The sequence below is a fragment of the Marmota marmota genome, unplaced genomic scaffold, assembly GCF_001458135.2.
Source record: "Marmota marmota marmota unplaced genomic scaffold, marMar, whole genome shotgun sequence".
Taxonomy (NCBI): domain Eukaryota; kingdom Metazoa; phylum Chordata; class Mammalia; order Rodentia; family Sciuridae; genus Marmota; species Marmota marmota.
Window position 1 is genome coordinate 53,233,358 of NW_026000005.1, and position 12,028 is coordinate 53,245,385.

A 12,028-nucleotide genomic window follows, 5' to 3' on the forward strand; every position below is an offset into this window, starting at 1 on the left:
TGGGGAAGGGCGGGCTTCTGGTGGCTGTTTTCCTCCGGGTGGAGAAGTCTTTCCTACGCGAGGTTGTGAAACGCCTCCCTCTCTCCTCCTCGGAAGCGCTCTGGTGCACGTCCAGGTGCAGCTGGAGCTGCCTGTGTCCTGTGCGGGGTGCGTGGTTACCCAGAGCACTGCCAGTTGTCCTAGCCACGTCTGCTGAACAGACAGACTGCTCTCCCCACGCGACCGAGTGGCCGACTGGATGGAATCCCACTGACCAAGCCGGGCGGGGGCGTCTGGGCCCTCTGTTCTGTTTGAGGCAGGGTTCTTGTGTCCTCCGTGGTGTGGCCGCGGTAGGGGTCCTGAGACCACGGGCACAGGCTGCAGCGCACGGTGCCTCTGAGAGACTTTCCCATGCTCAGTCCTTTCCCATGCCGTGGAAAACGTGGGGTCATCTTGTCTCTTCAGAATAGCTCACTGGTATTGGGCAGGAGCTGCCCCCGATCTATGCACCAGGGTAAAGATGGCAGAAGAGTCACCAGACTGTCACAAGTCTCCGTCCACGAGCCTGAGTCGGGAAGGGTCTAAGTCTCTGGCAGTGCTGCCGGCCCTCGCGGCCGAGCCCTTCCCGTTGTCTCAGGCTCGTCCCCAGGTGTCTGATTTTCTGATGCTGTTTTAAGTGGTGTTTTAAGACCACTTAAAACACTTCCAGTCACTGGTTTGTGGTACCAGTGCAGTGGTCTCTGTGTTGACCTTGTCTTCTGACCTCGATGCGTGCAGCAGGCCTGGTGGTCTGTGTGGGACCCTCTGGGTCTTCTAGGTGCGCAGTGAGAGGCGCCCAGGCAGGGGAGAGCCATTCCCCGGGCAGGTGCTCTTGGCCACTCAGGTCTCGGGGCCTCAGGGATGGGAAGTCCCTGCTTGCTCGAGTGTCCATCTCGTTGGTCCTTCAAAGCCAGGGTCTCCTCTGTGGTTTTCCTGTTGTTCATTCTCTGTTGATTTCCACTCCGATTCCACCGGGCCCTTGGCTGGACTTGCGTTGGCTGTATTCTCTCCCTTTCCTTTGTAGGTATACTCGACTGTTTCAACCGCCGTGTGCTAATGTCCACGCCCTTGGGCTCCTCCTCTTTCCCTGGCTTCTCATGGGAAAGCTTTAGATAATAGACCCGAGACATCTTTTCTGACTTGAGCACCTAACACTAGGAACCCCAGCTCTTCCTTGGCTCTATCTCCCAGAGTTCACACTGTGGCTGCTGTGACCAGTCGAAATACACCGAGGTGCCCTGGTGACTTCTCCCCAGACGCCCTGTGCTGTGCGCGATACGTGGCGACACTGTGAACACCGTGTCTGGACATCACATTGTGGTTGTCCTATGTCGTGGGACTGTGCTGAGACCCGCGGGGAAGGCCACAGTCTTCCCGTGACCCGCCCCTCTAAGCTCTTACGTGGGTCTTTGCTTCCTGCCAAGTACCAGAGGTGGTGTCCAAGGGGAGTGCTGTGCCCTTCTGCCCTGCGCTCTGTCCCCGTGGCCTCGCGAGGCTTAGGGTCTGAGGGCGGGACGTCTCCCTGGAGAAAGTGCCCGTCTCATCACAGGAGAGCCACACCCGGGCCCTCATGACAGGGCCACCTGCTCCTCGTGCTCCTGGCCTCGGGCCACTTGCTTCCACACAGAATGGACAGACAATTTCCACTTCTGGGAGGACTTTCCCTCCCCACTGTCCTCTGGGAACACTGAGTTGAGAGGGTCCACTTTGGGTGGCCCCCGCAGAGCAAGCCCCCAGGAGCCAGGCTCCAAGATTCCTTCCCAGGGAAGGCCAGTGTGGCATGGGTCCTCAGATGCCATGACAGGTTGGTCCGGCCCACTGGGCTTGCCCAGAACTGTCCCCACCGCCCTCTTAGCCTGATCCTGGAAGGACCATGACCATTGTCCCATGGATCGCTGCATACACCACGGCCACCCCAAATGCAGGACCCCATGGCATGAGGGGCAGCTCAGACCAAAGGGCTGCTTGGCACCACCTGGCCAGGGCCAGTTCCCTATGAGGCCGACACCCTGCTGATGCCCTGGCTCCAACCTCAGCTCCCACGCCGGGGCTTGCCAGATGCCACCTGGCACCATTCCCGGGGACTCCCCGGGCTCTGTGGTGGGAGGGTGGCATGTTCTGCTACGGGGCCACTGTGCTCTGGCCCCTTGCAGCTGACAGCCTCCACGTCACCCATGACATTCCTGAGCGGGCGCCTGCAGCCTCTGCCATTCACCGAGGCCCCTGAGCACCATCTTGCTCCCTGTGGTGGGTGGGCAAGGTCCCAGATGCCCTGTCCTCAGGACACAGGATCCTCCCTGCCCTGCAGCGCTCGAGGCCCTGGCTCTGGCTGCCACGACGTGGCTACTCGGCTCACCAGGCCTCTGGGCCTCAGAGGAGGCTGTTCCCATCCAGGGTCCTGGATGGGCTGCAAATGCCACCAAGCAGCTACAGAGGATGCATGGTAGAAAATGTCCCCTGGGCTGGGGACAGGGAGGCCACGGACTGCAGGCAAACGGGCTGACAGGGCTGTGGGCTGGGCAGTCAGCAGGGAAAGAGAAATGTGGCAGAGGGGCCCTTCCCCAAGGAGGGGCAGGCAGGTGGGGCAGTATGGGGCAGGTGGACATGCTGCAGCAGGAGTGGGGGCCTCTCTGCTGGCTTCAGTGCCCCTGTGAACTGCAGGAGGGGACCCTGAGGGAATGTCGTGACCCCTCGCCGGCAAGGGAAAACACGACACAGGATTCTTCCTTCAGCAGTTTATTCAGGCCTTGATTCAAGTATCATCTTCTAGCGACCCCCCGCCGAGCGCCCAAGCACAGCCTAATAAAGCCTCCCGCATACCAATCTTAAGCTGCCACGTGGACCTTTCTCATGGGATGGGAAGGGATTGCGTGCCAATTCTCCATATTAGGAGTTGTTTGTCACAGGCCACAGTGGAAGCCGGCGCCATCTGCTAATGGCGGCCACGGTCTAATTAGAACGGCTCACCACAAGGGAAGGCCACGCGCAGAGGGTGGAGAGGTCTGAGATGGTCGGCACACCAGCCTCCTCTGCCTCCAGGCTCTGTATTTCCCCTAGAGATACAGAAAGTGGGGCCTCCTGTGCGGGGTGTCCGTGGGATCAGGCACAGTGCTCACCACCAAGGGGCCGCCTTCAGTCAGGCACGGAGGAGCCACCACACGTCCCCATGCAGACACTGGGTCTTCCTGGTGGTGCCACCCCCCTCAAGGGGAAGTCCAGCCTCTCCACACGTCCCAGGAGCCTCTGTGGGGTGGCAGAGCCTGGGGCCCAGCTCAGCTCTCCTCAGTGCCCAGGGTCTTGGTCTTCCGGAAGATGCCCTGCATGGCCGAGATGCGGTCCTTATCCTGGATGTTGAAGACCTGGAACTGCAGATGGGCAGGGAGAGAGGGTCACGGAGAATCTGGGCCTCACGGGGCCCAGAACACAGCTCGCCCTGTCCCGGGCTCCTCCCTCACCCCGTGAACCAGCCCGCAGCCCTCCTCCTCACACTCGGCATCAACCACTAGGTGCTGGCTGAAGGCTTCTGGTCACCAACCAACCCCACCTGCCAACCCAGAGGCTGAACTGAGGTCCTCCCCTGGCCAGCAGGAGGTGGGGCCGGGGAGCCAGGAGGCCCACATGTCCTGGAAGAGGGTGATATTTCTCTTGGGGTGATGTGCAGGGCTGGCCTTTGCAGGGGATGGGACTGGGCTCTGTGGGTGGAGGGCAGCTGGTGGAGTCAGGCCTCCAACAGGGCAGGCCACACTCATGAGAACAGGCAGGGCCTCTGAGCAGTGGCTACCCGTGGGAAATGGGGCAGTCTCAGAAATGCTGCCCTGCTTCTCAGGGAGTGGCCTGGGCTAGGGGGCCACTGCTGAGGGACGCTCCATGGACACGGACCCCCAGCACTCACATATGCCTCCCCTCTGCCCAGAGGCCTGACCTCACCCAGTCACCCTTGGCTCCTGACCTGGGGGGTGTAGCCAGGGTGCTGGACCAGGCTCTGTCCCCACCCTCACGTGACTCTGGGCTGGCTGAGGTCCCCTCAGCCAGCTGTGCCCACCTTATCCAGCAGGACATCAAAGTAGGCAGGGGTCCAGTAGGTGGGGTCACTGGCAGGCAGCTGTAGGAGCGCCTGGACCCCGTTGTCGATGCGCGGCGGGGGGATGCGGCCCAGGTGGGTGACGTGGATGCGCAGGGACATCTCTGGCTGGCTGGCGAAGCGCTCCACACGCTGGTAGATGGCGCCGAGGTCCAGGCCGCAGCCACGCAGCAGGTTGTGCCCGGGGCACAGCGGGTGTGGCAGGTTCCTTGTGGCCAGGCAGCAGAGCAGCAGCACCAGGACCCGGTACACGGCCCCCTGCAGCTCCGCCCAGTCCTCGGGCGCCGGGAAGAGCACAGAGGCCCACAGCAGCGCCATCTGTCACACAGCCACCACCTGCTGCTCCGAGGGCTGCCTGGGACCCCACCCACTCTCTGCTCCTCCACCCCCCTGGGCCCCTCCTGGAGTCCTCTTCCCACTGGGCTCCCCTAAGGTCCCTCCCCCGAGTCCCCGTGCATGCCCCCCAGCCCAACCCGGAGGGCCCCCCTGTGCACCCTGGAGCAGTGTCCCTCCCTCCTGCCTGGGCCCTGCCTGTCGCTCAGCTGAATTGCTGTGCCCTCAGGCCCCTCTCCTTCCACCAGCCCCATGACCTCTCAGCTCAGTCTGGGGATCAACAGTCATTGTCCCCCCCAACCTTAGGCAGAGGCCTGAGAGGGCAGAGAGTGGCCTGAGGTCACCCGGAGACCCTCGACAGAGCCACGGTCTGAGGACAGGTCAAGACCTCTCCCTGAACACCCGAGCCAAGCAGAGGTCCCTCATCCCCGCAGCACACTCCGGGGGGGGGGGGGGGGGGCTGCCCTGGCAGAGACCCCGAGACCCCACAGCCCAGGAATGGCACAGCAGGCCTCCCGGGAGACAGCGGGCTGCAGCCTCACCCCTCATGCCCCCACGAGCCAGGTCTCGCCCCCAGAACCGGAGTCCTCCAGACGCGGAGCCCCCCCAGGCTGCCCACCAGGGGGAGCTGGCACAAGGGACATGCCTGGTGCCCTGGCCCTGGCTCCCTGGTCAAGGCTCAGGCTCGCCTACCTTCAGGTGGTCAAAGGTCAGGCCGGGGCTCTGGCCTCCGTCCCTCCAGCTCTCGTGGTTCACCCGGTCCAGGATGCTGAGGCTGTCCAGGCGGTGGCCCTGGAGGGAGCCCAGCCCACTGAGCAGCTGGCTGAGGGGGTAGCCAGTGGAGGTCCTGGAAGCCAGACCACTCCATCAGCCGGGGCTGCTCTCGGCTCCAGGTTCTCAGTTTATCACCAGAAAGAAGCGGCCCGGCCTCTGTGGCTGCCCACACTGGAGGCTCCTAAGTCGGCCGGTGGCCAAGCTGGGCTTCAGCCTGTTCTATGGGGACCGAGCTGGCCCCTCACTTTTCTTAGGAACTGACCCAGGGGCCATTTATGGTGGACACCCAGTCTTCATGCACTCCCCTGCCAGGGTGAGGAGTGACGTGGGTGCCTGTGGGCCAGCCTCCTGGCCCCTTGAGGGACAGGACAGGGTCTCAGTCCTGCCTAGGTAGGGCAGCAATGACAGTGGACTCCTGGGCAGGGGGCAGGCCAGCACCCCTGGGGTTCCACTCAGGAAGCCTGAGCCCACCCGCACAGGCAGGCAGCGGACAGCAGTGGGCCGGGACCCCCACCTCAGTGTTCGCGGTACAGGGCATCCTACCCCAGGGCGCTCACTGTGTGCTCGCTGACCCGACCGAGGGGCCGAACCTCCACTCTGGAGTCTCCATCCTCAGGGGTCCCTGCCGCAGCAGAGGCTCTGGGGACTAGGACCCGGACGGCCTTTCTCCCAGATACCCAGAAGATGACTCTGTTTAGCCCAGGCTTCACCTCCCTGGGGCGAGGGGTCACTCAGGAATCCTGGCCACAGCCCTGCTCTGCACGAGGGGCAGAGAGGGGGTGCCTGCAGGAGTCCTGCCGAACCCCCCAGGAGAGCACAAGCAGCTCTGCACCTGTCACTTGCGATGGCTGTAAGACATGTCCCCTGCGGTCGTGTGAGCCGTCACCCTGGCCAAATCACATCTCCTGCAGGCGGGGGCCAGTCAGGTGGGATGGAACTTGGTTTCTGGCCCTGGGTTAGGGCCTCAGAGGTCTCAGCCTCTGCCCCTTGCCCTCTCACAGACATGACTCACAGGCAGGGGCCTCACCGGGATCACCGGCTCCTGGGGACAGAGACTGGAGGACCCCAGGAGGGGCTGGTGGAGGTTGGGCCGGTGTGACAGGACCCTGCTGTGACCCGCAGCAGCCGCGATGCTCCCTCTCACGGAGGGCCCACCCCACACCGCCTCCTACACCCAGGTCTCTCACCACAGCCAGACTCTGCTGGCCACCTCCCTCCTAGGAGGGGACACAGCTGCACCTCCTCATGTGGCCTTGGGCCTCCTGCTCCAGGAGAGCCCCGCCGGGTCCTGAGTGTCCCCCACGCCCAGGAGCCTCCGTGTGAAGCAGAAAACCCCTGGGAGGGCCACGCAGCATGAGGCAGGGCCCACAGACGCCCCTGCCCAGGTGAGGGAGGCCCCAGAGTGCCGACCCCCTCCTGCCTGCTCTCCAAGACCCAGAGACCCAGCCAGGGCACCTACCTCCAGTGCTGGGGGCTGGCGGGCACCAGGTCCACCCCGTGGCCCAGGATTCTTCTCAAGGTGCCCTCGGGGAGTCCGGGCATCAACTGGACCCTCTCCAGGGTGGGCGCGCCTTGCTTCCTCCTCACCACAGGCACGATGTTAAAGCGGATCTTCCTCCAGCCGCTGGACACCAGCAGAGACAGGTGCAGCTGCTCCTCACTCAGACTGGCCGCGTTCAGCGAACCTGCAACAACCCACTGTGGGCCAGCTGCCCTCTCCCGGGCCTGGCCCCGCCTCCAGCTGGGACACTCCACCCTGGACGCCTCTGTCCATGCAGGAACCACGGCCGAGTATGAAGCTAGCCGCACCTGCACCGCGAGACCACAGTGCGGCCGCGGCTGGCCTGGTGACTCTCGGGCCGGTGGTGCCGCTCACTGCAGGCTCTGCCTTGCCGGGCACCTCCCTCAGCTGGTGGCCCAAGCCTGCCAACCACCCTCCCAGACCTGTGGGCTGTGCCCCGTGCCTGAGACCAGGGCCCACCTCAGAGCACAGTCCCAGGAGCGGTGGTGGACCTGGCCCTGCCCCGGCCCTGCAGGCTGGGCTCTGCTCTCCAGTGCTGCAGGCCTCCCTTGAGCCCCCTGGCCCTGTGCAGGCCCTGGGCAGCTCAGAGCCTGCAGCCCTTCGCTAGTGGCCATGACACCCCCCTCTGAGGACTCGTCTGGCTACCAGACAGACCAGGGACCCCAGCAGTCTTCAGGAAAAGCTGTGGTCACTCTTGGGCCCTGCGCTCCTCCTGGACTTTGCACCACTCTGAGCCTGAAAATTCTGCAGAGGTCAGCCCCAGCTGCCAGGCCACCAGCAGTGCCTGGGGGTCAGTTCGTCCTTCCATGTAGCCTGTGGCCAGGGAGGACAGATGGACGTGACAGTCCAGTCCTTGGCTGGAGGCAGTGAGGAAGGGACACCAAGGCCTTAGTTGCTCCTTCTCCCACCAAAGCAAATCAATGCCAGAGAAAGTGAGGGAGCGTGTCCCAGGGTACGGAGGGCACGGGCACCACTGGCTCTGACCAACACAGGCCAGGCTGGGCAGTCTGCCTTCCCCTCCCCAGCACTGTCCAGCAAGAGTGCCTGGGTCAGGGGCCAGGATGACAGACCTGCTGGGAGCCAGGCAAGTGCCACAGGGAATCCCTGGATGAGATCCTTGGAGAAAGGCCTGCAGTGAGTGGGCAGCTGTCCCACCTCACCCTAGGAAGGAGCCTGGCCTCCCCCTGTGGACCCTCAGCACCTTCCTGCACGCTGCACCTGAGCACTTGCTGGGCCACTCCGTCCCATGTGGGCCTCAGGTTCCCCCTCAGCAAGGAACAGAAAGTGGCCCCATCCCTCAGCAGCCACCAGGGCCACCTCGGGCAGCTCTGCCTTCTTGTCATACCTTAGTCACACATTGTGCCTGTGAAACGGCAGCTTGGAGGGCAGCCAGCCACACCTGCACTCCATGGGCCACACAGCCCTGGCTGGTCCCACCGGTTCCAGGGTGGGGGTGGCTGAACTCTGCCACCTGGCCGTGGGCCTTCCTTTTAAGGAAGGTACAGGAAGCAATGCCTGGCTGTCCCCTGCACCCTGCCCAGCCCACCGCAGTGGACACCACAGGGATGGCTGTACTCTCGGCAGGGGTGACCCGTGTGTGAGGAGGGGCCCCGAAGCTAGATCACCCTGGTATGGCCCCAGAGCCTCCCGTCCACCCAACAGGGAGCTGTCCCCCGGGGGGCACTAGGCCTGCAGGTGACCTGACCAGCTGGGAACACCGTGTGGACGGAAGATGGAAAGAGCCCCACCTTAGTACTTCTGCCTGTAGTCAGAGAAGGCTCCGGGAGGCAGAGGGGCAGCAGCAGGCCAGACACCTTATCATAGTCTCTGGTCACCCCAGAGGTCTGTCCCTTGCCTGGGAACACCCACTGGGCAGTCTGGGGTAGAGCTGCCCCTGGAAACTTCCCTCTTGATGCTTGTTGGTCCTGCGGCCCAGCTTGCAGCCTGGCTGTGCTGGACGGCCTTCCTAACCTGCAGGAAGCCCAGAGGAAAGGGGGGTCCTGGCAGCCCAGTGGCCGAGGACCCAGATGTGTGGCCAGACCAGGTCTCCACGGGCTGGGCAGCCTGGATGGGCCCTGTGAGGTGGGTTGACCACCCCACTCACTGACCTCACAGTGTGTGTGAGGACAGAAGACCAGGGAGGTAACTGGACAGCAAATCCATGGGAGGTGGCAGCCACTACTGTCCCTCCCCCCAAAAAAGCAGGACATTCTGTCTCAGTCCCCAGTGCCCTGCCCGGACAGCCTGATGTCCTTGCTCTGACCCAGGATGACGGGCCCCGTCCCTCAGGGGCCACTGTCCTCCCCCACCCCCGGCTGATGGAAACCCACTGCCCAGGCCTGCGGGAGCCCTGCTCCCGCCCACAGCAGAGCCCGCCAGTGGGGCCTGAGGCCAGGCCACTTGTGCCTTTGAGAGCACCAGCCTCAAGCCTGCTGTGTCCCATGACATGAGTTAGCCACTCGGCCCTGAGTGGAAACAGACCTGGGCACATGTGTGCCCACGTGCACCCACGTGTTTCACGTGTGCACAAGCACGTACACAGATGTGCACACACTTCACATCCTGCACACTCACAGCCTGTGAGCAGAGGCTGGAGAGCGGACGGTCCTCATCGCAATGGGCCGCAGCCACAGCCCAGAACGCTGGGACCCTGGTGGCACCTGCTGGGCATGAGGCTTCCAGGCATTCACAGGCACTGCCACGGAACCCGGGTCAAGACCACTCCAGAGCCAGTCACGTGGAAGGCAGAAGGCTTGTATAGAGGGTCTCAGGGCCAGAAGGGCCACCGAGTGGTGACAATCATGGGGACCACACGTGCATGTGTGTGTGCCTACGATCCCTGAGGATGGTGGCCGCCTTGTGCACCTGGACGTGAGGACCGCACACATGTGCACACACTGTGCACACGGTGGGCAGGCACACCTCGAGAGCACACCACGTGCACGCCCATACTCACAGGCTGCCGTACCTGGCGGGATGAGGTTGTGGTGCCTGCAGTGCACAATGGCAGCCACCAGCAGGGCCTTGAGGACACGCAGGACCTTGCCAGGCACGATGTGGCCACAGCACTCTGCATTGCCCTCGTCCTCAGAAGTGCTGAAGACGTCCTCCGTCCTCCACTGCTCCAGGCCCACTGCCTCCCTGGGGACGCCCAGGCGGCAGAGGGCAGGGCCGTCCCCCGGCTCCGGGGCCCCCAGCTCCTCGATCAAGAGGGCCTCGGTGTTCACTTGCAGGGGCACCTCCATGTCCAGCGGGTCCTCCGAGGAGCGCAGGGAGAACTGGAAGGCCTGCAGGTCTCGGGAGTAGTCCACAAGGAAGCGGGGGTCCAGGGCATGCACCCGCTCCAGCACCGCGAGCAGCGTGTTCTCCGCACGCTGGTAGTCCTGGGCGCGGGGAGCTTCCCGTGAGCGGATGGCATGCAGGTAGTGGTGCCACAGGGACACCTGCGCGGCCATGGCTGGGGACAGCTGTCTCTGCAGCAGCAGCAGCAGGTGAGGGTGGCCCCTGGGGACCTGTCTGCAGGCCGGTGTAGATGGCTGGGAGGAGATAGCCGCTGCCAGGTGAGGAGAAGGTCTGCAGGTGGGGCTCAGCACAGCAGGAGCGCGGTGACAGGCAGAGGGTGAAATAGCTGAGCAGAAGCCAAGGCTTTGAAGTGAGTCAGTCCCCAGCTCCCAGGAATGTCACCGGCCCGCCCAGGGAGGGAGGCTGGGCCTCTCACTACTCTCCTCCCTGCCCCTCCCTCCAGACTACTCCCCAATCTCAGGACCTCGCAGCCCATCACGGTCACAGTCAGGCTGAGTGTCCCCGGGAGGGGGCTGCATGTCCCTGGGAAGGGGCTGCATGTCCCCTGGAGGGGGCTGCGTTCCTGAGGTCTGTTTCCCCATCCAGCGCCAGGTGGCCCGGTACACACATCAGGCCTTCCCTGCCTCAACCTCTCTGCCAGGCTGGAAGGGACATAGGCATCATCAGGATCCAGATGAAAAGGGCCTCAGCCCACCCGGGCAGTGTCTCTACACGGTCCCCTCAAAACCTGTGCCCTGCTCAAACTCAGCAGCCCAGGTGTGACTCTGCATCCCCCTCTGCCATCGGCCACCAGCTTGGGATCCTGGGGCCACGAGGCCAGCAGCCCAGCCTTCCTCGGGGGACCAGCACCCACCTGGACTGGGAGCTGAGCTGCCTGGTGCTGGGGGACGCAGCCTGCTCGGAGCTCCGCCTCTGCCTGGAGAGCCTCCCTGACGGCCCCTCCACCCCCACACCTGACGGGCACCTGCCCGCCTCCTCCCTGCACAGAGCTGGGCAAGTTTGGACCAGCCGGCAGGGCCACCCCCGCCACCCTTGGTCCCCAGCTGGCCGTGTGCAAAGGCTGATCAGCAGCTGGGACATCTGCAACAGTGACATGGAGACAGCCCCACACAAGCACCTGGGACACCACCCCCTGCGGGGGCCCCAGGTCAGACCTGAGGACCGCTGGGGGCAGGGACAGCCACTCCCTTCCTGGCATTTGGAACCCCTCTGAGGGCTGCAGCCCCATGAGCAGGTCCCTCCTCCCTCCAGCCTGGCCCCTCCTGTCCCCCGAGGCTGCCCAGAGCACATCTACCCCACCCCAGGTGGCTGGTCAGGCTCTAGGACCCCCAAACACGGCAACTGCTGTGCCCACGGTCCATGATTCCACGGACTCTGGCCTGGGCCCTCCTGCAGAGCACTGGGGTCCAGCAGGCCTGGGTGGCCTGTCCTGACCCTCAGCCTGGGCTGCAGGCCAGGGCAGCTCATGTCAGATTCGGAACTTACACGTCTGGGTCTCACCGACGTCTCCAGCTCTCTAGACAGGCTCAGGGCCGGCTCCCGGCTGCCCCAGTCCATCCAGATCACCCAGGGCTCTGAGACCTATCAAGAGCAGGGCCTAGCTCATCCCCTGCCACGGGTGAGCCGTGGCCATCGGGCACTGGGGCCCAGGGAGCTGCTGATCCCCTGCCACGTGTGAGCCGTGGCCATCGGGCACTGGGGCCCAGGGAGCTCACACACCAACTCCTCTCCAGTGACCTGGTGGACTCTGTCCTCCCGAGACCTCAGCTCACATCAGAGCCATGAGGGCCAGGCCCTCTGATTGGGGATAGCTGGCCTCCTTGGTGTGTCCTGCAGCGGGGCACTTGCCCGTGCTCAGAGGGCACAACACTGGGAGATGACGGATAGTGAAGGCCTGGAAAGCTGGACCTGGGCTCTGCATGGCCTTGCAGGGACACACAGGGGGATTGGCAGAGAGAGGAGGACAAGGGCTGGCCTCATTGGCCAGGAAGCCTTTG

At 64.1% G+C, this 12,028-nt stretch overlaps 1 protein-coding gene across 2 annotated transcripts; it reads right to left on the minus strand.

Annotated features, from left to right (window-relative positions):
* Positions 1–3,043: 3,043 nt before the first annotated feature.
* Mab21l4 (mab-21 like 4) lies at positions 3,044–11,736 on the minus strand. 2 transcript variants are annotated; one of them, XM_015481675.2, is made up of 6 exons: positions 11,517–11,736; positions 9,685–10,356; positions 6,666–6,891; positions 5,126–5,279; positions 4,061–4,417; positions 3,044–3,383 (listed from the first exon to the last, which is right to left on the minus strand). In XM_015481675.2, exons 2-6 carry the CDS (start codon positions 10,181–10,183, stop codon positions 3,291–3,293), a joined length of 1,329 nt encoding a protein of 442 aa, XP_015337161.1. In that variant the 5' UTR covers positions 10,184–10,356; positions 11,517–11,736; the 3' UTR covers positions 3,044–3,290. The 2 variants fall into 2 exon arrangements, with proteins under 2 accessions (XP_015337161.1, XP_048664897.1); XM_048808940.1 differs by having other exon boundaries at positions 9,697–10,356; positions 11,517–11,734.
* Positions 11,737–12,028: the final 292 nt, after the last annotated feature.